General features: G+C 60.3%; 11 protein-coding genes across 11 annotated transcripts; 6 read left to right on the top strand and 5 right to left on the bottom strand.

The window, feature by feature from the left end:
• Positions 1-1,231: 1,231 nt before the first annotated feature.
• A1Q1_02773 (uncharacterized protein) lies at positions 1,232-2,385 on the top strand (the record flags this gene model as incomplete). Its single annotated transcript, XM_014324002.1, has 2 exons — positions 1,232-1,423; positions 1,483-2,385. 2 exons carry the CDS (start codon positions 1,232-1,234, stop codon positions 2,383-2,385), a joined length of 1,095 nt encoding a protein of 364 aa, XP_014179477.1.
• A 544-nt stretch (positions 2,386-2,929) lies between these two features.
• Positions 2,930-4,352, top strand: A1Q1_02772 (uncharacterized protein; the record flags this gene model as incomplete). Its single annotated transcript, XM_014324001.1, has 4 exons — positions 2,930-3,354; positions 3,397-3,795; positions 3,838-3,958; positions 4,005-4,352. The coding sequence occupies 4 exons, from the start codon at positions 2,930-2,932 to the stop codon at positions 4,350-4,352; spliced, it is 1,293 nt and encodes a 430-aa protein (XP_014179476.1).
• Positions 4,353-4,492: 140 nt separating this feature from the next.
• A1Q1_02771 (uncharacterized protein) lies at positions 4,493-4,870 on the bottom strand (the record flags this gene model as incomplete). The annotated part of the gene is made up of 2 exons (XM_014324000.1): positions 4,493-4,585; positions 4,673-4,870. 2 exons carry the CDS (start codon positions 4,868-4,870, stop codon positions 4,493-4,495), a joined length of 291 nt encoding a protein of 96 aa, XP_014179475.1.
• Positions 4,871-5,475: 605 nt separating this feature from the next.
• On the bottom strand, positions 5,476-6,608 carry A1Q1_02770 (prefoldin subunit; the record flags this gene model as incomplete). The annotated part of the gene is made up of 4 exons (XM_014323999.1): positions 5,476-5,553; positions 5,617-5,775; positions 5,847-6,245; positions 6,537-6,608. 4 exons carry the CDS (start codon positions 6,606-6,608, stop codon positions 5,476-5,478), a joined length of 708 nt encoding a protein of 235 aa, XP_014179474.1.
• A 267-nt stretch (positions 6,609-6,875) lies between these two features.
• Positions 6,876-9,168, bottom strand: A1Q1_02769 (Pre-mRNA-splicing factor CLF1; the record flags this gene model as incomplete). The annotated part of the gene is made up of 4 exons (XM_014323998.1): positions 6,876-8,173; positions 8,216-8,788; positions 8,886-9,048; positions 9,103-9,168. The coding sequence occupies 4 exons, from the start codon at positions 9,166-9,168 to the stop codon at positions 6,876-6,878; spliced, it is 2,100 nt and encodes a 699-aa protein (XP_014179473.1).
• A 353-nt stretch (positions 9,169-9,521) lies between these two features.
• Positions 9,522-10,377, bottom strand: A1Q1_02768 (ribosomal large subunit biogenesis-related protein; the record flags this gene model as incomplete). Its single annotated transcript, XM_014323997.1, has 2 exons — positions 9,522-9,771; positions 9,809-10,377. 2 exons carry the CDS (start codon positions 10,375-10,377, stop codon positions 9,522-9,524), a joined length of 819 nt encoding a protein of 272 aa, XP_014179472.1.
• A 1,802-nt stretch (positions 10,378-12,179) lies between these two features.
• A1Q1_02767 (mannose-1-phosphate guanylyltransferase) lies at positions 12,180-13,757 on the top strand (the record flags this gene model as incomplete). Its single annotated transcript, XM_014323996.1, has 9 exons — positions 12,180-12,224; positions 12,275-12,282; positions 12,430-12,457; positions 12,508-12,637; positions 12,734-12,836; positions 12,889-12,928; positions 12,990-13,373; positions 13,424-13,600; positions 13,647-13,757. The coding sequence occupies 9 exons, from the start codon at positions 12,180-12,182 to the stop codon at positions 13,755-13,757; spliced, it is 1,026 nt and encodes a 341-aa protein (XP_014179471.1).
• Positions 13,758-18,446: 4,689 nt separating this feature from the next.
• A1Q1_02766 (uncharacterized protein) lies at positions 18,447-19,994 on the top strand (the record flags this gene model as incomplete). The annotated part of the gene is made up of 1 exon (XM_014323995.1): positions 18,447-19,994. The coding sequence occupies one exon, from the start codon at positions 18,447-18,449 to the stop codon at positions 19,992-19,994; it is 1,548 nt and encodes a 515-aa protein (XP_014179470.1).
• Positions 19,995-20,804: 810 nt separating this feature from the next.
• A1Q1_02765 (chaperone regulator) lies at positions 20,805-22,224 on the top strand (the record flags this gene model as incomplete). The annotated part of the gene is made up of 3 exons (XM_014323994.1): positions 20,805-21,068; positions 21,177-21,290; positions 21,379-22,224. The coding sequence occupies 3 exons, from the start codon at positions 20,805-20,807 to the stop codon at positions 22,222-22,224; spliced, it is 1,224 nt and encodes a 407-aa protein (XP_014179469.1).
• Positions 22,225-22,336: 112 nt separating this feature from the next.
• On the bottom strand, positions 22,337-24,235 carry A1Q1_02764 (transcriptional activator; the record flags this gene model as incomplete). Its single annotated transcript, XM_014323993.1, has 5 exons — positions 22,337-22,819; positions 22,881-23,148; positions 23,204-23,842; positions 23,975-24,179; positions 24,220-24,235. 5 exons carry the CDS (start codon positions 24,233-24,235, stop codon positions 22,337-22,339), a joined length of 1,611 nt encoding a protein of 536 aa, XP_014179468.1.
• Positions 24,236-24,691: 456 nt separating this feature from the next.
• A1Q1_02763 (uncharacterized protein) lies at positions 24,692-25,468 on the top strand (the record flags this gene model as incomplete). The annotated part of the gene is made up of 1 exon (XM_014323992.1): positions 24,692-25,468. The coding sequence occupies one exon, from the start codon at positions 24,692-24,694 to the stop codon at positions 25,466-25,468; it is 777 nt and encodes a 258-aa protein (XP_014179467.1).
• Positions 25,469-25,691: the final 223 nt, after the last annotated feature.

Here is a 25,691-nt window from a genome sequence, read left to right as displayed (position 1 = left end):
GTTGAACGGAGAGGATATGGTGATGTCGTTAGGCTGAGGCAAGTAGTCGAGTAGGCGATGATGATTGAGGAGGGGGCCAGCGCTGTTGATGAATCGAGGGGTTCGAAGGTCGTGGCAAGTGTTGAAAGGAGAAGTGTCGGGCAGGCGGCCAAGGCGAATGTCGGTGGGCGAGTTGCTGGCGAGAGTCGAGTGTGATGCGAGGGAAACGAGGGAACGGAGCAGCGAGGGCCGTGGCAATTGCAAGGTGGAAGGTGGCTCTATATATAGCTATACCTCTGTCGCCTCGGGGCTTTCCTCGCGTCGGCCGGATACGCCCTGGGGAGCACCTGACCGCTTCTGAGAACCTGAGACACCGTCACGAGGGGGCGAGAATGCAAGTCGGACTGGCGTACTGGAGGGTATGAGATCTGGTCTTCTCAAAGGGGACGGCCGGATGCGAACTCGAGGATCTTGCACTTGGGGCGCCTGCTTCCTCTGACACAGTCTCTAGGAGGCGAAGAACCGCCTCGCGCTCATCATCGCGCATCATGCAGCACATCGCCGTCACCAAGAGACCATGTCGCACTTCCGATGCAGACAGGGACGAGAAGCGGTGACGAGGTGTGCTCACTACGATCAATACGGTGATAGCACGAGCGTAGCGAAGGGAGGAGTCGAGGAGTGAGGGCGTCGCGGATTCATTTCCGGACTGATGGGATCGGGCGTTCCCACAGCAGACCCTTGAGGTCTGTTGTTTTCACCACTCTCATTACACCCCAGCTCACTCAATCAATAACAAACAACCTTCTTTTTCGTCTTACCCCACCTGGTCTGTGTCGACAGGCTGAAAAACAAGTCGATGATAAACGATAGCCGACGAAAAGGTTAAAAATGGGCCAAAATCGTAACATCCGCCAAGCTGGCTCGATCACTCTGGCTCAACAGGAATCTGCCTCCAGACTCATCCCACTTATCGCCTATCTACGGCGAGGGGTAGCTGATTCCTTACTGGGCACAGGTTGGTCTTTCTGGAGTACCCGAGTGGTGTGCAGCCACAAGACGTGTAGTACGTATGTCTCCGGCTGCCGCGGTGCGGTTCGACAGATGATCGAGGGAAGGCACACGCGGTGCGACAGATTGCGCGGACCCAGCCCGGCGAGCCCAGTCCACAGGACTTTGAATCGTCGACAACATAAACAAGCTGCTGCATCTCGAACTCGACTTTAGTATCACTCACGTCACTCACATCACCATGCCGCATGCACTCCCAACACCACCAGACACGCCGGGCTCGTTGAGGATCAAGCCGTCGCCGCGACTTCATGAACTCAGCACCGACACCCCAGTGCTGTCCGGCACGTGGCCCAGGAACCGCGGCCCGGCTTCAGGGCGGCATCCTCCGCGCGCCGACTCACTCTATGCGATGGAGTCCTCACTGCAACTGGTAGGTCTCCGGTGATAGTAGCAGAGACAGCTCCCCAACTCGGACTGATTAGCTGACAGCAGACGTCGACCTCGAGCCCGACCTGTGCCTATGGACCCTTCGCTGCGTTCGCAGAGTGCCGCGCCATCCTGGCCCGAGCAGACGCTTCATTCGTGTATCGCTCCGGGGAGCTCGCGCGGCTGGAAGCGGTAGCGTACGTCGTGGAAGTGTTCTCCGCTGCGGGTCCCAGGCCAAGCACAGTTGTCGGGGGCGAGGAGCGCCCAGTCTTGATCAGCCCAAGTGCGAGATCGTCCAGCCTGCGATCGAGCATCTCTTCCATCACATCTTTGACAAGTTCACCCTTCTTGGGCTCACCCTTCACACCCCCATCACCTACGCCCATCTATAAGATGCCGCTCCCTGTCCCACCTTCACCGGCACGACCAAAGACCTCAGACCAGGTCCTGCTCACGTTTCGCCGCATGCTGAGCTCGCCACCACCGACACTACGTCTGTTCCTCAGCAAGCATCCTGCGCTCTCCTTTGCCTTCGAGCCCAATGGCCTGGAATACGTGGCGCCGCCGCGCCTCGCGGTGATGCGCATTCCTCAGTCCTCGCCCGCGCTCGTCCTGCACGACCTGCTAGTGCTTGATCAGCACATCTACACTCGATCACGGCCCTCTCACTCTCCAGTTTACCCCACGAATCCATTCTCCTCCCTCAGCCGCGGCATACAGGACCCGGAGGGTTTCGGCGTCTGGCGCACCATAGCGGCATACCTCGCCGCCATCCTCGCGAAGGAGGGCGAATCAAGCGTTCGTGACTGTCTCGGTGAAGTCCGGGATCTTGCGCGGGAGAGGTCCCAAGCCAGGCGGGCAATGCGTGATGGCAGCCGGAGGCATGATCGACAAGAAGTCCTGCCTACGGCACGGCAGAACGCCCTCCTGAAGAGTGCAGGACTGCCCCATCTTACCCCTCCTTGAAACCTCAACCTCAAGGCTGTACACGTCGACGCCGACGCCGACAACTGTAGCAATAGCAAGAAGCCAGAGAACGCACTTTGTATCGATATTCTGTTCCATCAAGACCCACACATAACGAACACTGCATGAACGACGCGATGCGACTGTCTTGGCATCCTGGAACAGGGGGCCAGGCACCCGTTCGGCGTCGTGGCCCCGCACCTGAGACAGGTCAATGCAAGAGAATTCGAGCGGGTGGCCGCCGCAAGCGACGGGATCCGTGCGATTCAATCTCTGCGAGTCCTCTGCTCATACGCTCTCTCTTCGTTCAAGCCGGTCCACCCGCACAGGGCACAGGACAACCGCGATACGGACCAAATGCAGTCCGCGTCCCTGTACGTCCGCGCCGAGTCAACAGATATTTGCTTCCCTCCTCTCTTCCTCTGTGAATTGCTGGGTGCTGTGCCGCCGTGCTCGGCCTGCGCCACCGAGACCACCGCGAGACCACCGAGAGGTCTCAACGATGCACTTCTCAGTGACGCCCAACCTCTCAACTTAGACAGCGATGCTGCTTTCCGTCTTCGTCGCCAGTTTCGGGCTGCTACAAGCCTCTGCGCTCGAGTACACCTACCCACTCTCAGCGTCCGACCCCTTCCTGGTCGTGAGCCCTCAGCCCGAACTCCGCAACACCTCGCTCTCAACCAACGCGACGACGTTCTCGGCGCGTTCCGGGCTGCAAATATCAGTCAACACGCCTCTGATCGGCGCGCAGTTCGAGGGCCGCATCGTCTCCGCCTCGAGCGCCAATCTGCTCCTGCAGACGGGGAAACAGAGGAAGAATGAGATTGCAACGCAAGGGGAGTGGGATACGTTGATTGGGGACTCGTTCCCCACCTCAGAGGGGGAGGGGGGCACGAAGCTGAGTACGACGTTTGACGGCGACCTCGTCCTGCGCCAGGTGTCGCTCACCTTCAATCTCGTGTCGAGCAAGTGCGTCAGCTGCGTAGAAGTCGGCGTCTAGCTGACCCCCAGAACGGCCTTCAACCAGCAACAAAGTGACGAGCAACCCCTCGTCGCTTCTGACGGCAAGCTGGCTCCAGGACCTCAGTTCGACGGCGACTGGTCCGTCGCCGAAACGAGTATCGGTAGCTACGCCCGGGGCAAGGGCATTGTTTCCATCCCTCTTCTGGCGGGGACGAGCTTCGCGGTCCTCACCGGCGTGCTCGGGAAGGATATGGGGAACTACAGTGCTACACTGGTCCCTGCACGTGAGGGAGCCAAGGAGGGGAACGTGACGTACTCGGCCCGGAACGCGGAGGACGGCACGGGCGTGCTCTGGCTCGGCGCGCTGGATCCGGGAACGCAGCACGCGCTCCGGCTCGAATCGGCGCAGGCGATGGGTCTGTACAAGCTGCGGCAGTACGGCGATAGGTGAGTGCAGCTTGAAGGTGTTCCGCCTGTGCTGACAAGCAGCCTCGCTGTGGTCTCCGGTTCGTCGTCCAGTCCCTCCAGCCCATCGGGGAGCGCCTCGCCCTCGCCCTCGAGCTCGGCGCCCACCGCCTCGCCCAAGTCGTCCACGAACATCGGGGCTATCGTAGGCGGTGTCGTGGGCGGAGTGGGAGGTCTGCTCCTCATCGTAGGCGCGGTGCTGCTCTTCCGCCGCCGCCAGAGGCGCCATCGAGGAAGAGGACAAGCCCGAGGGCGAGTATCGCGCCATTGTCGAGGATTTCGTCACGCCGTACACCCTCAGCGGGGGGAGTACTCAGTCGCCCTCATCGGCTTCGGGGAAGGGCGGTCCGACTATGCCGGCTTCGACTCAGGCTAGGCCAAACCTGCACGTCGAGACGGGGGTGAGGGAGGCGGACGCGGGCCCGCTACCCGAGGAACCGGAACAGACGCTGCCGCCGCTGTATGACCCGACGTGGCGGTCGGCGAGCAGCCCGAGTGCGCCCAGTACACCAGTCGCGAGTATGCCGACGAAGCGATAGGTACTTAGTGATCGAGCGCGGGCTGCCGATAGCTGTTTGGGAAAAGGAATCAGATGCTACTTGTCAATTGGACTATGCATGCGCCTGCACACCTGCAGCTATCGACCACCCGCTCACATCGTCCAGCGAGAGAAGATTAGCTACCCCAGCGTGTCCGCAAACTCGAGCAGAGCCCTGCGCACACCGCGCCCCGCCTCGAGCTGTTTCTTAACCTGCGCGGAGCTGAGTCCGGACTGGTGGCCTGTCAGCTTAGTGCTAAGAATTATGAAGCTGGGCGAGGAAGGGGGGGATGCAAAGCCACGCACGAGAAGGGTACTCACCAGCTGCGCCGCCTCCTCGTTCGTCAGCGCCTTCACGCCCGCCGCAACCACGGCGCGCGCGAGGGCCGCCTTGCTCCCGTCTGGGAGCTGGGTGCGCGCCTTATTCTTCGAAGACGAGGCGGGTGGGGATTTGGGACGGTCGTACGGCTTGACGTCCTCTTGCTTGATGGACTTGGAGACCTTGCGGGTGGCGGGCATTCTTGTCGCTCCGTGTGTTTGGGATGTGTTAGGTGCGGGTGAGTGGTGAGTGGCGAGTAGCGCGGCGCTGCGACTCGGAGAGAGGTAGTGTAGATGTGAACTGGGGAGGTGTTGAGGTCGCTGGCGGAGGGAGGCGCGCCTCAAGGGTATTAATGTCCGAGATGTGAGGTGTGAGATGTGAGATGTGAGAGAGTGGATGAGAAGGGGGAGGTCCTTGGGAGATGTTTGGGATGAGGTTGGGGGGAAGGTTGGGGGATGTGAGAGAGTTGTCACACGATGCGCGCCGACGTGCGCCTTTTGTACAGTACTCCTCAGAGGGGCGCTCACCTCCCCTTGCTCCTCACACCTCATCGTCGCCCCCCGCCTTCGCCCTTCTCGTTCTCCCAGGCGCACACCATGTCCCCCCTCCGAGCTCAGCCTTGTCGCCCCGCAGTACCGCAGTGCGGCACCCAGCTCATCCATCCGTGTGCTCACTCTTGCCTCTCCCAAATGGTGATGCTCAGCATGCTCAACAGTCAAAGTTCGTTAGTTCCGCTCAAGAATCCGAGTCTACCATTATATAATGCAAAGATCGACCACCTGTACACTGCCCTCCTGTAGCGGCTCTACTTGTCCTCGTCCTCGTCCTTGTGTCCCATGACGCTCTCGTGCTTCTTCTGCTCGCGGCGGCGCTTCACGTCCCACTGTGTGCGTCAGCTTCAACACCAGCCAGAAGAAAGCTAGTCAGCTCATTGTCACACACTCACATTGTGCACACGGGCAAAGTTGACCTCCATGACGGTGACCTGCTCGCGGATCCACTCGAGGTCCTCGACGGCCTCCTTCAGCGACTTCTTGGCCGAGGCGAGCTTCTCCTCGAGCAGGGCGGCAGCTTCGGCGAGCGGGTAGAGCAGCATCGTGTTGGCCTGTGGTGTCAGCTCAACAGTGATCGCATAGCTGACCCATTCGTCGGGGACGGAGAGAGGGGTAAACTCACGCCAAGCCACAGTCCCACCTCGCCCGTCTCCTGCACCGTCGCCTCGGCGAAGAGCGTGTCGTTGAGCTCGAAAAGCGTCTTGAGCGGCTTTTGCTCCGCCCCTTCCTCGGCCTCCTCGTCGTCGCCGTCCAGGAGCGCATCAATGTCGTCCGAGTTCATGCTCCCCGTTTCGTCCTTCTCATCCGAAGCTGCGGGCTTGGGCTCCCGGCGCGCCTGCAGGAACTTGACGACCGAGAGCGTCTGCTCAATGTCGGGGATCTTGGCCAGCAGGGCCTTCCGCCGCTGTTGCAGGTTCAGCTCCATGTAGCGGTACTTGGCCGAGGTCTCTTGGAACGTCTTGATTATCGGCTCCACAGAGTTGGTGCCGACATAGTCCTCCACGTTTGCCTGGAACGTTAGCTACCGGCAGAGAGCTGCAGCTGGGAGGACGAAGGGAAGAGGTGGAGGAGCAGGAGGGGAGGTCATGGCGCAGCAGTCCGCAGCTCGCAGATTGGAGATAAGAGCTCGCTGGCTGCGATGCCGGGCATTGAGAGTAGCTCTCCGACACTTGAGTAACTCCTCTAAGCGTAACAAAGAGTATGCCTAGCTATGGCGACAATGCACGAAGCTCCGTCGCAGCTCGTCGTGTCACCATTGACACTCGACCTCCAGCGTTCCACACTTTCAAGCACCTTCCAACTCCGAACTCACCACAAACGGCGCTTTCGGGATGCCGCGCGGGTTCAGCTCCATCTGGGGCGACGGCGACTTTGTTGTGGCCATTTTTGCTGCTGTTGTCGTGGTTGGGGTCTGAGCGAAAGCACTGGATCCGTGGATCGATGGACTTCGACTTGCCTCCATCTCTGGTCGTCGCTCATCGTCATGCAGATGCTACTTACGTAAGATGCTGTAGCGTGTCTCGACCTCCACCTTTCACCTTGGACGGGATGAGAGCGGGCAAAGGTGTGGCCTGGTTGTCTCCAGTCTCAGGAGGACATGCTCTGAAAGCTTTGCTCAATGCTTAGAAATATGCATACTATACATAGACACCTAGTCGTCCTGCTCCATGTCCTCGTCCTTGTCTCCTTCTCCGTCCTCGTCCTCGTCGCTGTCGCTGTCCGAGTCAGACATGTCGTACGACAGGCCGCCCTTCTCCTTGTTCGCGGCCCACTGCTGCGCGGCCTGGAAGAACTTGAAGGTGGTCGGGTTGCTCTCGCGCTCGTCGTCGGGGAACACGAGGTCCCAGTACTCCCCGAGCTCGCCATTCTCCTCTGTGCGCCAGCGCTTGCGCGTCTGCGGCTTGAGCTCGGCGACGCGCGCGCGGTCCTCGTCGCTGCCGTGCTCGTCCTCGAAACTGGCCCAGGCTTCGAGGAGGAGTGCGCGGTCCTCCTTCTCTCCCCGAGCGCGGAGGTCCTTGTACCCGCGCTCGAAGATGGCGCGGGCACGCTCCGCGTCCCCCTCCTCGCCCTCGATCTCGTTCCCGTCCTCGTCCTCGCCTCCGCCGATCGGGGACGCCTCCATGAGCGCATACGACGTGAACACCTTGTAGTGCCCCGTCCGCTCCAGGAGGCGCTCGTACAGGTGCCGCGCGCGCTCGCGCTCGCCCTCCTCCACCTCAAAGTCGATGTAGGCCTTCCACACCAGCTCGGGCATGTCCAGCTCCTGCTGCACGGCGAGCTCAAAGATGGCGCGCACACGCGCAAAGTCCTCGACGGCGCCCTCCACCTGAGTCCACTGAATCCACGCTGACGACAATGACGGGTCGTACGTCAGGAACTTTTCGTACAGTGTTCGCACGCGGTCGAACTCGCGTAGCCGCATCTCCAGCTCAATGTAGCCCGTGAACAGCTTGGGTTTCGGGCACATGCCGATCGAGGCGCCGAGCACCTTGCGCGCCGCGTTCACGTCCAGCCGCCGGATCTCAAAGTAGGCATACTGCAGCCACAGCTTGGCAAACGTGAACTGCTTGTGCGGAACGAGCTTGATCGCAGCCTTGTACACGTCGCGTGCCCGGTCGTAGTCTTGCGTGTCCAACTCCTCGAAGACGGCGTACTGCAGCCACAGGTAGATGTATCGTCGCCAGTAACGCTTCTCCGTCGCGGGCGGGACGTTGGCGACGGCGCGCTCGTACACCTCGCGCACGCGCGATGGGTCCGCCTCCTCGCCGTCCTCCAGCGCAGCCCGGTACGCATCCTCCTCCAGACGAGCAAGCGAGAACCACGCGTCATAGTTTGTTCCGTCGTAGGCGAGCTCCTCCTCATACTGGATTCTCCGCTTTCCGAGCACCGTCAGCTCCACACCGGATCGGTCGCCGTGCTGCTTCTCGAACCGCGTGTAAGCCGCGTACACTGATGTCAGCTTACCCGCGAGACGCTCAAGCTAGTACTCACAGTTGGCAGACTTGGATCTCGGCAGACGAGACAGAGCAAACTTGTAAATGACACGCGCACGCTCGTACTCCTTCAATCTCGTCTCCATCCTGGCGAAAGCGCCAAACACGACCTGGGCTTTCTCGATCTGGTCCTCGTCGTCGCCAAAGAACTCGAGCGCGGTCTGGAACACCTCGCGCGCCTTGTCGGGTTTGCCGCGCTCCTCCTCAAATTTGGCCCACAGCACCCAGTTCTTGGGGATCGGCCGTGTGCCGATCCAGCGCTCGTAGACGGCGCTCGCGCGGTCGAGCTCGTTGTACCGCTCCTCGAGCTTGATGTACGACTGCCACGCCTTGTCGTCCGGCTCCCACTGCATCCAGCGCTCGAAGATCTGGCGCGCACCCGCAATATTGAGCAGAAGCTCCTCCAGGTACACATACTTGTACCAGAGGGCGTCGACGCGAGGGAGCAGCGTCACGGCGCGGTCGTACAGGTTGCGCGCGTGGTTAATGTTGCGCGCCTTCAGCTCCATGTCCGTGTACTTGATCCACAGCGGGACTGACCGCGGGTCGACGTCAAGGGCTCGCTCGAACACTGATCGCGCGCGCTCAAACTCATTCTGCGACGCCTCCCAGGTAGCGTACCGAATCCATGCTGGGGTCAGTTCGAAGAAGACATTGATTGAACTCACCGATGATCGCATCGCGGTTATACCGGATGCGGCCTTCAAACTCGGTACGTTTCCGTCCCTGGTACTCCTGCAGCTCCTCCAAGTCCTGGATACGCTGCTTCGGCGCCTCGACGGCGATCTCCTGACGGTCATGGGCCTCACGAAGAATCTGCTCAGCAGTGATCTGAATGTCAGCTAGATGAGCTCTGAAGAACTGAACGCAGCATGGTTTACTCACCTGCACTGCTGCCGGAGCACGATTCTTGACGCGCGGGGCGCGGTCGCGAGCGTCCCTCGTAGCCATGGCGAGACGTCTGGTGCGGTGTGCGCGGTGAGCTTGTCAACAAGTCCGATCGTCATTGAAGCCAACTTCAGTGGCAAGGCACTCAGTCGGCGTTTCACGGCCATGTGGCGTGTGTGGCACAGGCCGCCGCAGGTGAGTATCTCGATCTTCCATTTCGTCATCCATGCATGTTGATGAGCGTGAACAGCGCAGATTGTATGCTCAGCCGGTGCTATAATGAACAAGGTATAAAGCTGGATGCATAAACCTCGATGTTGGAACAGAAATGCCTATAGAAATAGCACGAGTAATGATACAACAGTAAACCCCTCTACGATCTTCTAAGCCGGACCTATGCGATGAACACGAAGCCCTTAGTCGAGGTTCATGCCCATACCGCCGCCCTCGGCGGGGACGAGACGGCTCTCGCGCTTCTTCTTCTTGGCGCCCGCAATCTCCTGCTCGGCCATGATCTTGCGCTTGGCCGCGCGGATCTTGATCTTCTCGCGCTCGGCAGACTTGTCCTCGACATCGACAGTCTTGGTACGGGGCTCGACGAGCTCGATGTGCTTCTCGACATCGGCAGCGGCCTCGCGGAGATTCTTCGACTTGTTGCCGGACATGCTGGCGGGTTAGCGGGATCGCGACGTTCTGTACCCACCGGTTCTTCCAGAAGGCACGCTCGCGCTTGGTGCGGATCTCCTGGACACGCTTCATGGCCTCCAGAGTAGTGGCAACAAGCTCACGGTCGTAGCGGACAGGAACGTTGCGACGCTTCTCGAACTCGTAGGTGGAGTCCTGGGGTGTTAGCTTGGAGGACAAGAAAGCCACAGCTGTAAGGAAGGTCATGATGGAACAATAACGAGCGGTAGAGGATAGGCAATCGCGATTGCAGCAGCGTGGTTCGCGGTATCCTGCTACCGCCATAATAGCTTCGTTTGGAAGCCAGAGCACTGCAGATCGGTGCGACCTCAGTGCCATGGCTGCTGGCACAGTCGATGCCGCGGTTGCCATCGATGCGATCCTCCACTGTGTGGATCCTTCATCACTCTTCCTCTTCCAGCATCGGCTGCCGTCAAATTTGATACGTACGACAACCATCTCCTTGCCGTTGGCGCGACGGAAAGCCTTGGTCCAGCGGACCTTACGGGGGTTACGCTTCATCTTGAAGTTCTTGTGACATTTCGAGGAGCAGAAGCGGAAGGTCTTGGCGTCGTTGCGGACGAACATGGTGCCGTGACCGGGGTACACGTTGACGGAGCAGAAGTAACACTTCTCGATTCTCATTGTTGCTGGCGATTAAAGTGGTGGTAAGTGGATGTTGTTGTCGGACGAGCAGATCGCGAGCACAGGCTTGTGTCATAGAAACTTCAGCTGTTGCGGCATGCATCCAGAAATCTGACGGGGTGGGATAAAATCGGGAAAAGTGATTGCTGAAAATTCAAAGAGTGATCGCCATCTTCCCACGGTGGGTACCTCCTGGCACGTTGCCATGCCAAGGACAGGCCAGCCAGGCTAGCCAGGGGCGGGGGAGGCGGGGGTTCGGTCTGAGAGCTCTGTAACAGGGCGCGGTAGTACGTAACAGGAGAAGTCTGAAGCGTTCCCCAAATCCGGAGACTGCGAGGACGCCATCGTCCAAGCCACACTCATTTAGCCTAGAGCCACAGAACGGCTGCCCAAGGAGCGTCGATGAATTGTGCACTGCCTGCAGCCGTGGAGAGGCGGCGGCGTTGGCGAGTCGGAGCCGGGGATCGCGAGCGAGCGGAGTGACACGCCGCACGACGACTGACCGACCGGGGCGATCCTCGGGGACGCGTTGATAGTTTGCAGTGGGTGTGATCTGCGACGTGATGAGCCAAAATTTTATCGGCGACGGAGAGACATGGGACGTGGGATCTGAATTGCATCGTCGCGTCAAGGTAGCTAGAACCTGATGACATCCGGGATCCCGGTGCCGTCTTGGAACGTTGGAACGTGGAACACCATGTGTACGGTAACAGGGGGGGGGTGCGCGTGTGCGCGGTGGCTCACGTCCGGTTGAACGTTTGATGCTGCGCGAGGCTGCGTTCCGACGTCCGAGCGGCACAGCGGCAAGGGAAAAGGCACTAGCTACAAGAGACCTGACCTGGAACAGTGAGACGCGCTTTGCAAGATGGGAGCGGGTCAAAGGCGACGGGTTGTACGGGTTGTACGGGAGCAGGATGATGATCCAGGAGGAGCAATTATGGGCCCTTATGGGCTGGGTCGGGGACAATCTCACACGTTTCGAACCGTAGCTGAATTCAGGTTCTCTGACAGGATGAGAGGTGAGAGAGAGCACGCTGCTAAGGTGGGACTGCTGCAGCTACCAGGTGCTGGCTGCTCAGGATTTCAGTTTAAGGGATCTCGCTCATGAATGGCGCCTAGAACGGAGAACGACGCCAGAGTGAGCAAAGCAAAGAACGGCAAGGGGGTGAGGGGAAGGGGAGAGGGAAGGCAGAGGGAATGAGGGCAGTCCGCAGCCAGCCAGCCAGCCAGGCCCGCCAACCCGCACGCCCGCACCGCGCTGTACGCCGCCCCCCCGTTCAAACCACGAGCGAGCGCGCGTAACCAAAATCAGTCAATCAGCCAGCGCGACACCCTGCCCTTCGCGATCATCATCATCGCACTCCTCCCATCCACCATAGACCTTAATCTCATCTTCTTTTTTCCCCCTCCTCCGTCGTCGGTGTAGCTCTTTACAACGTCTCCTCTTTGCATCTCAACGCATCACATCGCGAGCAACCCGATCACACGTTGCTCTCAACCTCCACTTTCCTTGAAACCGGTCAACTTTCCAACATCTATCAACCATGAAGATGAGTCCTCCCACACAAACCGCACAGTGCTAAAGCTGACTTCTGTGTACGCTTTAATTCTCGTCGGAGGCTTCGGCACCCGTCTTCGTCCCCTCACTGTACGTGTAGATTTACGGTTGCGACGCCTTTCTGTGTGCGGAACACGCCGCCACGTCACAACCACACCGACCGACGATTTCGGACCGTCCACTGACTATGCAGCTTTCGTGGCCCAAGCCTCTCGTCGAGTTCTGTAACAAGGTGCGTTGGACCGAAGGATGGAGCTCCGTCGCGATTGCTGACTCGTGCAGGCCATGATGTGAGTGTCGCCCCGGCAGCGTTTGCCGCAAAATCGGATGTCGCGCCGGTTCACGGAGCGCCTGCAAATGCGCCTCAAGTCCGAGCGTTGAGGTGTCGGGTTCGGACAGCTGGGAACGTTCTCAAGGACTTGGTCGCTGACACTTAGCCTTCACCAGATCGAGGCTCTTGTTAAGGTGCGTTCTGTGCAAACTGACAACCGTGGCTAGCGGAGGCTAACGTTCAGGCCGGTGTTAAGGACATCGTTCTTGCCGTCAACTACCGCCCCGAAGTCATGGTTTCCGTCCTCAAGAAGACTGAGGAGGAGTACGGCATCACTATCAACTTCTCGGTTGAGACCGAGCCCCTGGGAACAGGTGCGTTGCCCTCTGAAGCGCGCGCGGCAGCCCTTCGGGGAGCTAAGCTGGCGTCCTCGATTGCTCCCTGTTGCAAGTCGTGAGCTGACAGTGCAGCTGGTCCTCTCGCTCTTGCCCGTGACATTCTCGGCAAGGACGATTCGCCGTTCTTCGTCCTGAACTCGGACGTCACCTGCACCTACCCCTTCGAGGAGTTCCGGTGAGTTATGGTTGCGCAGAACTTGAGGAAACAGCCAAATTAACATCTACAGTGACTTCCACCTTCAGCACGGTTGCGAGGGTTCCATCATGGTGAGTGACGGTTGTCTCAGGCTCCCGGGTCAGTTGGCGATCGTATCACTGACTCGCGCAGGTTACCAAGGTCGCTGAGCCGTCCGCCTACGGTGTTGTCGTCACCAAGCCTGGCTCGACGGTTATTGACCGCTTCGTTGAGAAGCCCGTCGAGTTCGTCGGAAACCGCATCAACGCCGGTATCTACATGTTCAACCCGTCGGTTCTTGACCGCATTGAGCTCCGCCCGACCTCGATCGAGAAGGAGATCTTCCCCGCGATCGCTGCCGACCAGCAGCTGCACTCCTACGACCTTTCCGGCTTCTGGATGGACGTCGGTCAGCCCAAGGACTACATCTCTGGAACGTGCCTCTACCTCTCGCACCTCACCTCGCAAAAGTCGCCCCTTCTCGCCGACCCGGCGCAGAACAAGTGGGTCTACGGGGGAAACGTTCTCGTCGACCCTGTGAGTACCGCAGCTGAGAGAGCTCCCATAGCAGCTGCTAACCTGATCAGACCGCCGAGATCGACCCTACCGCCGTTATCGGTCCCAACGTTGTCATTGGCCCTGGCGCTAAGATCGGCAAGGGCGTCCGTCTTCAGCGCTGTGTCATCCTCGCGAACGCCAATGTCCGCGACCACGCATGGATCGCGAGCTCCATTGTCGGATGGAACAGCACCGTCGGCCGCTGGGTAAGGTGTTCACAAGGCTACAAGCTAACGTCAGTGCCGTGTCGAGAACATCACCGTGCTCGGCGACGACGTCAGCATCAAGGACGAGCTGTACGTCAACGGCGCCTCTGTCCTGCCCCACAAGAGCGTAAGTTGGCTTCACATTGGCAGTAACTGACCCCAGATCTCCGCCAGCATCACCGAGCCCCGCATTGTCATGTAAGCGGACTCACCGTACCCACCGTACCCCGCAGCTCTATATCTCCCATCTCCGCTACCCCCCGCAGCCGCGGCCGCATCGTCGGCGGCGTCTGCGTCTCAGACAGGCAGCCAAAACGGCCGGCTCTATACCAAGTACCACCACCATCACGACTCGGGCCCGTAGGAGGGTCTGCAGTTAATGCATTCGGATATTATTATAGCATCTGGGGCCGGGCCGGCTCAAGTCCGTTGGGGACCGGGTGCCTGTGTAGACGGCGAGGCGGTATGCCGGCAGAGTTGTTTGGGAAGAGCGCTATACGGAGGATGAGAGTGATCCTGAGAAGACGCGATCGAACTGGCGCGGGAGGAGTAGCATTGGAATGCCGAGAGAATCAATATGAGGAGGGGGGAGGAGGAGGGGCGGAGCGAGCGAGCCGAGCAGCATCCTCCGCTCGCCATTGACTGCGGGGCTGGGTTGGCTGGTTTGCGGGCGGCCTTTGACCGCGGTACAGTGTGGCACGTCAACAGAGCGCTGTTAAATGTCGGGAAGTATGGTCACGAGGTCACGGGGCCGTTTCGGGAGGTCCGGGTTGTTCATGGGCCATGGGCCCGGACGTCGGGATTCCGAATACATATCCGTCTCTCTCACGTCTGAAGTCCCTGTTGCTCGGCTTTCCGGAGTCAGCTGAGATGTGAGAGACGCCAGTAGAGAGGACTTGCTGACTTGCTGGCCCGGGATATGTCCATGAAGAGAGGAAGGAGGGCAGACTAGTTCGACCGAGATGACCGAGATGACCGAGATGCGAGATGTGAGATGCTGCAAGCGGTGAGGCCGTGAGGAGGGTCACTAGGTTGATCAGTAGGGTTGACTGAAATGCTCATCAGTGCCTCGGCCCCGAAGCAAGAGTGTGCGGCAACGTCGTCGTCAGCGATGTCAGCGCGGACGCATGGTCAGTAGAAAGCTGCAGCCAGGAAGCTCGTCTTGGCGACGAGCGACGAGTTGCGCGGCTCAGCGAGTCAGCGTGAATACGAGGGGAGAGCTCGAAAAGCTTGCTGTTATGACTGAATGGGAGTCAAAAGCCAACATTTGGAGGCTGAGAGCTTGGCTCCTTCCTCACGGTCAGCGGCTCTACTCTTCACTGTTCAGCAGTACTGTAGGCAGTGTCAGCCCAAGTCTTGACGAGTATAACCACAAGTTGACAATAATAGACCAGCAGACAGACGATCAGACGAAGCGGACTTCACGTCCCTGCCCCCACTGTCGATGTTATGTAACAACAGCAGACCTTGGACCTTTGCGGCCACCCCAAACCAAAACAGTGGACGTTTTCGTGCCTCGTGTATTTCAGGACACGGGAAGTCGACCCTACCATATCCAGGGCTGCAAGAATCACTCGATCCCGTCCCTGGGCAAAGTTCCCGGTGCGTCTTCGTCTACCTGGGCTTTACGACTCCCATTCTCTCGTTTCTTCTTGCACGGGAAGTAAGATGTATATTCTTGGCTCATAGGGCGGGCGTGGAAACTCCATAGAGCAAATTGAGGCTTAACGCTTCCTCTTCACTGTTGCAGACGTGCAGATGAGCACACTGGAGAGGGGGTTTTACTGGATTGTGTTGAGGATCCGGACACCTGAAGTGGAAAGATGAACGTCAGGGCGCTCACCCAGGACACCCGGGCCATCCTACCTCTTCACCCGCGCGCCCCCAATCCCGTACCGTAGCACGCGAGCTGTGCTAGCTGTGGGCCGTGCGGATCTCCCAAACTCGCGTCCTCAGCAATCAGCAATCAGCAGAGCTTGAGCCTGCGATCGCCGCGAGCTTGCGGACAAGCGTCTAACTCTCGATCTCCAGAGACTCTCGGACCTCATCGTCTTGCTCTCCCCCGACGCCCCGCGCCCTCACAGGCCTCACAGGCCTCACACATAGCCCAGACGCAGTACACATGCTTGGATCTCTTGGCCCGGCACTCGACTCTTGACTTTGAGTGAGGCGCGCAAAGGATTGCCGACGTCACTCAGTCACTTGATCGTGAGGAGGATCAGTACACTGTCCTCCCCTCCTTTGCATCCTCGTCACTGCTTTCCCACACCTGTTGACCGTGTGCTCCGATGTAACCATAACAGAGCTGTTCATTCTCTCTACTTGCCTTCCCATCACTTTCACTTACCTTCGGAATACCTTCGGAGCGTAGTGTCCCCGCAACTCCTGCACCATTCGTTCCCCGTTCCACGACCCCGTTCCACATCTGATCATTTAGCGCGACCAGCTCTGACACACCGCTGCGTATTTCCCGCCTACCTCGGCCTTCCCTCGTTCTTCTCCTCGCACCGTGTCGTCGCTCCAAATTCACCACGCGAGGTTTACCTGTCAACACGGCCGTAGCAAAGCACCAGAGAAGGTGTCACACTTGAGCGTGTGCTCGTTTTGTGTCAAACCATCGTTCTTCGCTTTCCGAAGCCGACAAGACTTTCGGACAGTGTCAACTGGGCAACATCCTAGCTTCCAAGACTTCGGCTCGTCGGGCTGTCGCGTCGAGCGTGTTCGATACCGTCACCACCGGCCGTGCACTCGCGCCGCTTTGCCCTATAACACCCTTCGTTGCCCTTCGGAAAGGACGCTCAGGACGCAACAAGCGTTCCGGTGGTTACAGTTGGAACCACCTTCTGCTGCGTCAACCGCAAGCTTCACGAGCGACGCCAGCAAGAATAGTGCAGACAGCAGGGGGCCAATCCTCGCCGTCCAAGCAAACAGAGCACGTACGCAAGTAGGGTTGTGCAACCTCCGACTTCCCCGCCGCCGCTCCCCTCGCCGCCCCTCGCCGTTCCCCCTTCGGCACCCCCGGGCCCCTGCCGTCTGAGAGCGTAATACCGACGCCTCCACCGCACCGCACCGCTCACCGCCAGTGCGAACTGCAAACAAGGTGTGCGACAAGGACCAGTAGGCCGATCCTGTGCTCTTTTACGTTCGTCATTGCTGCATCGCCTGCTTCGCCCGCCCGCAGGCACAGAGGAACGCCTAGGACGCACTAGTTGGCTTCTCCGAGACACGCAGCAGACGTTCGGCAAGCTTGTTTCGACTATTTGGCCGTTTCGAGTGTTTCGACTGCAGCTGTGAATTCCTTCTGTCCCTCTGGGTCAAAGGTCAGGCGCGTCAGCCTGCAGCCAGCAGTCTGTATCCAACTTGTTGGTCCCAGACACCAGACGCACATCTGACACTTGACACTTGACACTTGGCAGTGTCGCGCAGTGCAGCTCAGCCCGCTGACCGCTCCCAAGCCTTTCCAAGAACTGCCCAAGGCCCGGCAAGCCCGCCCACTCTTCACCAGCGCACCAGCAAGCAGTGCAGTCTGCATTCCCCTCTCGGAAAGGACTTCCCGACATTATTACATTATCGCACACCCGACCCTGCACCCTGCCCCCGTCAGCCCTTCGACACCCCTCGACACCCTTGGTCGCTCTGCGGCCCTGCACCCGTTCCCTCGTCCGTCCCTTCACTGCCGTTCCTAGAACAGCCTAAGCCATTCAAGGTCACTACCCAGGTCCACCCTGGTGTCCTCACCGCTGCTGGTGTCCACCTTCTCCCAGCTCCCAGCGCGCTAGCGGGATAGCATCAAAAGTCTTTGCTCATCGCGACAGCACAACGGCAGCAGAACAACAGCGCGGCACAGCTGCTGCAGCCTAGCCTTAGACGGACGTACACGGAAGCCCCCGCGCGCCTGCTGCCTCTGTGTCCTCCCCTTCGCGCCCGCCTGTCTTTCGTTCCACGATCCACGAACCCGTACCCAGCCCGTCTGCCAGCCCGCGCTGCCCGTACCAGTCCACCACGAGCATCAGCCTTGCAGTCTAGCCTAGGTACCTCGTCCGGTCGCCGCACTATTGCTCTCGTCACAGTTGCATTCACTTCTTTCACCTCATTTCCTCCTGTCCGCTCCCTCCACTCCTCGATCTCTACTCTACGCTCCCTTGCCTTCCCACACCAACACTCTCTACATTCTTTCACTCTTGACTTTCAACCTACGTTCCTTACCTTGACTTCTGACCGCTGTGCGCCATCCCCAACCCTCCCCGTCCCTGGCTTCGCGCGCTCGCTCGACTGTCTATTGTTCTCCGCGACGCCAAACTTCCCACTTCATTCTTCTCTGTCCTCCGTCCCTCTCGGCACACCCCGGAACTTGTGTGCATCGGCCCCGCCTCGCCCTTCGCGCACGCGCAGCACGCTTTCGACCGACGATTGCGCGGGAGTCCCGTCTCCAACACACACTTTCGCTCTAAACTTCCTCCCAGTCACCCATCCTGACCAGCCTCCGATAACATCACTGCAGTCGTGTAAGTAAGTCACCTTTTCTCTTCTTTCTTTGCACCGCGCTCGGCGTGCATCGACGCGCCGGATCCGCTTGACACTCAATACGCCGCGTCCGTGGGCATCTGATCCCTGCGTGCCCCTTGAATAAGCATAAGGAAGGGGGCGCGACGCCCAGACAAAGTGGCGTTCTTGGAAACACAAGGTTCACACATGCCGAGAAGCTGTTACGAGTACGCACGCAGAAACAAGACACCCGCGAGCTGTCCCCGTCACTCTGCGAGGTAACTGCGCGCGGTCATTTCCCATCTGCTCTCTCTTTCTTTGCTCCGCGATCTCGAGCTAATCCGTGTCCAGAGTGGTCAAGATGGCGACCGTTGCCCCGACACCGACACTCGCGCGCGTCGAGCGCGACTCGATCGTCACCGTCCTGCAGACCATCCCCGCCGAGACTCCGACAGGCGCGGCTGCGAATAAGAAGGAGGGCCTCCCGGTGGCTCCCATCGTCGGCGGCCTCGTTGGCGGCATCGTTGGAGGGCTCCTGGTCGCTGGACTCGTCGTGTGGTTCATCTCGAAGCGCAAAAAGAGAAAGGAGGCTGCCCGGAAAGCATACATGAAGAGGCAGGCGCGGTTACGGCAGTCAAAGCTCGGATCCAAGACCCCATCGTCGGGCCACTCTGCAACCAGCTCGCTCTCCTCGCACCAGCGTCTTACGATCACGCCGACACCGAGTGAGAAGCTGATCGACTTTAGCCAGCCGGCACCTGCGCCGAATCGCCCACGAGCACCCTCGGCAACCTACTCGAGCCCGAAGATCTACGACCGGTTCATGTCTGAGAAGGGCTACGGCTACGAGCCCAAGCCGCTGGATTACGTCGATGCCGGGGGCGAGTACCTCGTCCAGGAGGCTTATGAGTCAGAAACCCCAGCGGCGGATGCTTCTCCCCGCCAATTCGCGTCCAACAACCCCTTCAACACGAGCCCAACACGCGCCACCCCGAGTGCCATGTCTCAGGTGTCCAACCAGTCCTTCTACACCGCCGGCAGTCGCCGCAGTTCGTCTGGATCGTCTGGATCTTCCGCCGGAAGGATCTCCTTCACCGGCTCGCTGCAGTCTCCGTCTGTCCACTCTGCGGGAGTCAAGGCTGCAGTGCAACGCTCCCCTCCTACCGCCTTCTCTGCTACCGTCCCTCCCGGTTCCTCAGCACCCTCAGGTCACCAGCGCCGTCCATCAAAGATCAAGCGCAAGGAGCCTCCTCAGCTCCTCCCTCCGCTCGATCTGTCCGCGCAGCTGCCGCAGGCAGAGGCCGTGGCGAACCCTCCCGCCGACCCCGCGAAGGCTGCTGCCCAGGCGAAGCGCAAATCCCGTGTCGCCGAGCGCTCAGCTGCAGCTGACAAGGCGGCCGCCAAGGCTGCGACGCCGCTGCACGTGCGCTCAAAGCCCGCGCGCCCGTCGCCGCTCGCCAAGGCACAGCAGGATCTGGACGAGAATCCGTTCAACCGCCCCGGTCCGTCACCCCAGTCGTCAATCTCGTCGCAGTCCATGCTGTCGATTGCGCCCAGCTTCGAGTCGGGCACGACGTCTGGCTACTCTCCCAGCGTCGCCGCCGCCGCGAACGACGCCGCGTCCGTCGGTGGCACGTACGGAATAGCGCTTGGCTCGCCGACACACGACAAGCTCGACTTTAGCGCGCAGCAGGAGGCTGCGATCCGCCAGGCGCAGGCGGCCATGGAGGGCTACGACTCGGACTCTGCGCGCAACGACCGCACAAACTCGGGCCAGTACCACTACGACCCGTTTGCCGAGTATCACAAGCCGACGGCCAACGGCGGCGCCGCCCCGCACAACGAGACGGTCGAGAGTCTCGTCGAGGAGCGCCAGGGTGCCGGCCGCAAGCTTAGCAAGTGGATCTAGATCTCCATCTGTGGTCATCTGCCAATCTATCCCGTCATATCTGAACTTTTCCCTCCATCTCTTTCCGGTAGAACGCTGCTTTCGTACATTTATTCATTCAGTAGCGTTTTTCAGCGGCTTTTCAAGTTTGTATCATTTTCGTGTAACAATGCAACATCGTTCGAGATTGCGCGAGAGTGGGAGTGGGAGTGAGAGGACACGCCAGCGTTATGTTTGTGACTTGTTTGAAAAGTGACAGGAGAGTGATGTGCGGGCAATAATGGGCCGCGCCAGCAGGAGTGCAGGCAGGGGCTTGTTCACGGGTGACGGACAAGTGAACGCCAAGCGAGCTCTTGCCGGAAGAGAGTTGCGCGATCACGGTCGAATTTGCCACTCGCATTGGATTTTTGGACCCGCGCCGCCGGTCGATCCGCTTCTGCAGTGACGCAAAGTAAGCGCACCCGGCACACACCCGCACAACGCACAGTCTGGTCAGAGTCTTGTGCTCCCAGATTGTTGTTCCGCACTCATCATCACTGCCTCAGGCGAAAGCGACAATGAGCACAATCGTCGACGCGTGCTTGCGAGGCGCGACCGTCGCCACGGACTGTCCCGAGTGAGTGAAGACCTGTTGACCGGGAAGTCGGCAGCCGGTGATGCCGAACGGTGCTGGTGTTTTCGTCCAGCGTCACAAGATCACAGACACCGGCCCCCTCCATGCAACTCCTGTGACCTTGCAAGCTAAACCCCAGATGCAAGGCCGAGATCGAGTACGGCGTTCCCTCAACGTACATCGGCAACCTGCGTGTACGCTGTCCAACCTGTAGGGCCATGTTCGCACACCCCGCCCCGCCGCCGCGCAACCCGCACTCGCGGCCCTCCTCCGCCCCGTCGGGCTCCAAGCCCAACCGTAGCGGCGGCTCGACGAAGCGCAGGGGCATCGGCAGCGATGCAAACCCCATCGACATGGCTTATTACGACGTCCTCGGCCTCCCGGCCTCGTGCACCACCGAGGAGATTAAGAAGAGCTACAGACGCCTCGCGATCAAGCTGCACCCGGACAAGAACCGGGACGACCCGGACGCCGAGGAGAAGGTATGTCTCCTCACACTCTTGAGCGGGTAGCTGCACCACCACGCTGCACCGGCTGGCTCGCTGGCTCGCTTCGCTCGCGCTCGCCCATGCGCTAACGTCCAGTTCAAGCAGATTGCCGTCGCGTACCAGATCCTGTCTGACCCCGAGACGCGCAAGAAGTACAACGAGTTCGGGCAGAAGAACGGCGGCGGCGGCGCCGAGGAGATGGTGGATCCGGAAGAAGTGTTCGGCAAGATGTTTGGCGGGGACGCCTTTGCGGACCTGATCGGGGACATCTCGATACGGAAAAGAGATGAAGGACGTCTTTCAGCAGCAGGCCGAGGACGCGCCCGAGGACTACATGATGGGGCCCAAGGGGCAGCCGGTGCTGACGCCCGAGGCGCAGGCGCGGCGCAGTGCGCGCGAGAAGGCTGCCGCAGACGCGAAAGCCGCCGAGCGCACAGCGCGCGTGAACAAGCTCGCAGAGCACCTGACGCGCAAGCTGAGCGTGTTCGCCGAGGCGGCCAAGAGCGCCGAGGACCCCGATGTCGCCCCGAGCTTCCGCGAGATATGTCGGCTCGAGGCCGCCGACCTCGCGCACGAGAGCTACGGCACCGAGCTCCTCCAGGCGATCGGAGGCGTGTACAAGCAGCGCGCGACGCAGTACACTGCCTCGGCAGCCTTCGCGCCGCTGGGCTGGTTCCACGGCGCGAAGAACACCTTTGCGACCGTCTCCGATACGGTGAGCACGCTGCGTTCAGCACTCGAGCTCAAGAGCGTGTTCGAGCGCCTGCAGGCGGCAGAGCAGGCGGGCATGCCGCCCGACGAGCTGCGCAAGCTCGAGGAGCAGGCGACGGAGCAAGGGCTCCGCACGCTGTGGAAGGGCGCAAAGCTCGAGGTCGAGAGCGTCGTGCGCGAGGTGTGCGACAAGGTGCTCGCTGATCCCGCAACGACGAGCGAGAAGAGGCAGCTCCGCGCCGCCGCGCTCGGACTCATGGGCGACGCGTTCCTCAGCGCGAGCAAGCAGGAGCCCGGCCCCTCTGCCGACGACTTTGTCCGTATCGAGACGCCGCAGAGCAAGGCGCGCGAGAAGGAGAAGGCTAGCCGCCCAGGCGTCCCGCCCCGTCCCGGCGCGCCGCCGCCCCCGGTTCCCGAGAAGCCCGAGGGGTTCATGTAAATGTTGGATTCAGCTATTCTTAGATAGACGCGCACAGGTGACTTTCAGAGTGTACATATAATTATGCATGATAGACAGACGGTATAGATGTGACATGACAAGATGCTCCTCCTCACTCTCCATCCTCGATGATGGGGTCGATGAGGTTGAGCGGGAGGTAGAAGCCCTCCCAGGTATCGTCGTCTGGATCCTCGTCAGCCCAAGCACGCACCTGGGCACTATGCCTGAGAGCGGTGAGGACGTCCTCCTCCTCTGCTCCGCCCGTGCCCTCCCGCGTCGTCGGCGTGTTCGCCCCGGTCCCCGTCCCCGTCCCCCTTCCCATCGCGTCCTTGGGCGCTCTCGGCTCCGGACGGCGCGGATACTCGTCACGCGCGAGCACGGACACGAATGTGTCCTCCTCCCGGTCCTGCTTGGCTGCGAGGTCCGACTCGTCCTCAATGTCAAACTCGTCCTCGCGCTCGTCATAGTCGACATTCTCCTCCAGTTCCTCGAAACCGGCAGCGAAGGACGCCCACTTGTCCGGCGCGACTGTGGACCAGACGTGGATGTCGCCCGAGTTGGCGACGGAGGCGATGATTGGGCGTGTCGGGTGCCACTGGACGTCAGCTCGATGGATGACACGGCAGCTTAGCTTTCTCGCACCACAGCATACTCACGTCGGAATCCAATAGCGGCTCCTTCGGCCCCTCGAGCACCTTGACGAGCACGCCCGAGTCCTTGTCCCAGATGAACACGTTGTGGCCCATCTTGTTGCTGCTCCCGCCCATGACATACTCCGAGTCGTCGTCTTTCGAGAACCCGATCGAGTTCCAGTTCGTCCGGTTGATCTGGTCCTGGAACCGGTGGATCGGGGCGAGCGCCCCCGTCTCGGGGGACACGATGAGAACGCGCAGACTTCGGTCCGTCGACGACAGAATCAGTGATCTGTGTGTCAGCGATAGCCGTGAAGAGCCAGCTAGTTGCCGGAGTTTTGACTCACTGTCCTTTCGGGTCAAAGGCGATCTGGCGAATGCCGCTCTGGCCGACCTTGATCCGGCTGAGCACACCGCGCGTCACCGGGTCGATGATGAGGACAACACCTTCACTTGTGCCGGCGTATATCCGACTGCCGCATGGCGAGAACGTCGCGCAGGTGAGGACAGGACTCTTCTTCTCCTCAGGCGTGCCGTTGGCAGCTTTCTTCTTCTTCTTGCTGCGTTTCGAGCTGCCGTTCGCTTGTGACGTCTCCTCGCCTCCCTCAGCCATCTCCACGTCTTCTTGCCCTTCTGGTCGCTGCTCTCCGTCGCCTTCCTCGGTCCCCTCGGGCTGAGACTCTGGTTGCGGAGGCTCTGGTTCTTCCTCTACGTCGGTCAGGACGTACTGCTCCCCGCGCCGCAGGTCGACGAGCACGACCTCGTTGGTCGTCAGTGTCGCAAGCACAATCTTCGAGTTGCGCGGGTGGAAGTAAGCCGTGGCGACAGGCGCATCGAAGCGGAGCGTCCGATGTCGCAGTCCGGCACTCGAGGTGTTCGCGAGAGGAGACGCCGGGCTTAGTAACGGCGGCATTGACGAGAGGTCCCATACGATGCACGTCGCGTCCAGAGACGCGCTGACGAGATATCGGTTGTTACGCGACCAGCTGTATGTTAGCTTATAGAATGCAAGACCCCAGCTGTCTCCGGGTCTGTTCTTGGACATTGCACAGCGAGGTGGAAGCGATCTCTTGAGAAAGCCGACCGGAACGAGCGACGGGGATGATGGGCGTACTCACTCTAGTCCACCGACAGCCTTGACATGTCCCTCGAGCACGCGCACTATTCCCTGCGTATCCGTATCCCAGATCTCGACTAAGCCGTCCGCACCGCCCGCCGCGAGGTAGTGTCCCGCGTACGGGCCGGACGGGTTGAAGCGCACGCTGACGGCATTGCTCGAGAGTGTTGAATCTGTGCTGTCGGGATACTTTTGGGCAAAGGGATCTGGGTGGGTCAGCTTGACGAGAAAGCTCACAAAGCTCACTGAGGAGTTGCTGCATTGCAGCGATACTCTTTGCGCAGAAACGATGATGACGAGGAAGACTGTCGGCTAAGGGGGAAACACTGTAATCTCGTCAACAATCGGCACGCGACGCGGAGATCACTGCGTCTCCGTCCCTGTTCTGTGACAATCAAGATGACGAGAGGTTACTGCCGTCGCAGCAATCGCACACTCTATCTGCTCTGCACTGCACGCCTCGACACTTTTGCGAAGGACGAAAACGAGATAAGCAGAGTACGGGGACACGATGCAGCGCCCGCAGAACCAGTACACACCGCCGACGGCACCGCACGTGCCCGTCCGCGCCGTTCAGTCGCTGTCTTCTTCGCTGCGTCTCCTGATCGAGGAGGTCGACACGCTGCGCAACGAGATCGCGGCGGGAAACCAGGCAGGAGTCATGCCAAACTGGTAAGCTGAGAAGATGGTTTGTCGAGCTGACCGCAGGGACGCCCTGATGAAACGATACGGCGTACTGCTTGGCCTGATCAAGTCGCTCACCTCGTACATTCAGTCGACGGCCGGCGCTGCCGCCGCTGCATCTTCTGGCACTGTGGGCGTGACGGGCCCGAACCCGAGGATTCCGCCGCGTCAGGCGCCGACAGACCCGGATGCGAAGAAGAGTACGGTCCCGACGCTGTCGCAGTACCTCGTTCACCCCCTTGAACCGATGACGGACCCGTCACCCCTGGCGCAGGATGCTTTCTTCCAGGCGATCAACACGCAGCTCCTGCCGGCTGTCAAGGAGGCGGATGAGGCGCTGGTGCAGAAGCACCCAGGAGAGGACGAGAGCCGTACCCGGGCGCGCCTGACGGAGCTGCGGGGACAGCTGGAGAAGGACAGTGCCAAGACGACGCACCTCGCCGAGTACATCGACAAGGTTGCGAGCGGGTTCAACTGGGAGATGCGGCCCGACATGGAAGACGAGGATGATGAGGACGACGATCTCTTCGGCGGCGGCAGTGACGATGACGGTGATGTTGATATGGAGAAGCAGAAGGAGGAGAAGAAGGACGAGGCTCCGCCCGACCCGGCGGCTACGAACCCTCGACACGGGTGGAGCGTCACAGACTATCTTCGTCTGCTGGACACGGGGAAGCCGCCGAGACGGAGGCCGCACCCGCGCGTGCTGATGGTCTCACGCACACATCACCCGCCGTCGTCGCCGGTGCCGTCTCCATCTCGTAGCCTTCGCCCTTCACTTAGATCCCAGCCATGGGGCAACTGTATGTAACACTAGAGGATGAAAGGATGATGCACGATGCATTGATGGTGGTACACTAAATGGTTTCACTTGGCCTCGGCCGCCCACCCCCTCCGGCCAGCGACGATGGCAGCTTGCTCGATGGTCCAGACGACAGCCTTGATCCAGTTGAACAGCTCGCGGACCGCCTCGTCCATGCGCTCTGGGTCATCGACGAGACGTTTTCGTCCCCCTCCCCCTCCCCCACCCACTT

The sequence above is a fragment of the Trichosporon asahii genome, assembly GCF_000293215.1.
Source record: "Trichosporon asahii var. asahii CBS 2479 unplaced genomic scaffold scaffold00051, whole genome shotgun sequence".
NCBI classification, from domain to species: domain Eukaryota; kingdom Fungi; phylum Basidiomycota; class Tremellomycetes; order Trichosporonales; family Trichosporonaceae; genus Trichosporon; species Trichosporon asahii.
This window is presented reverse-complemented; position numbering and strand designations above follow the sequence as displayed.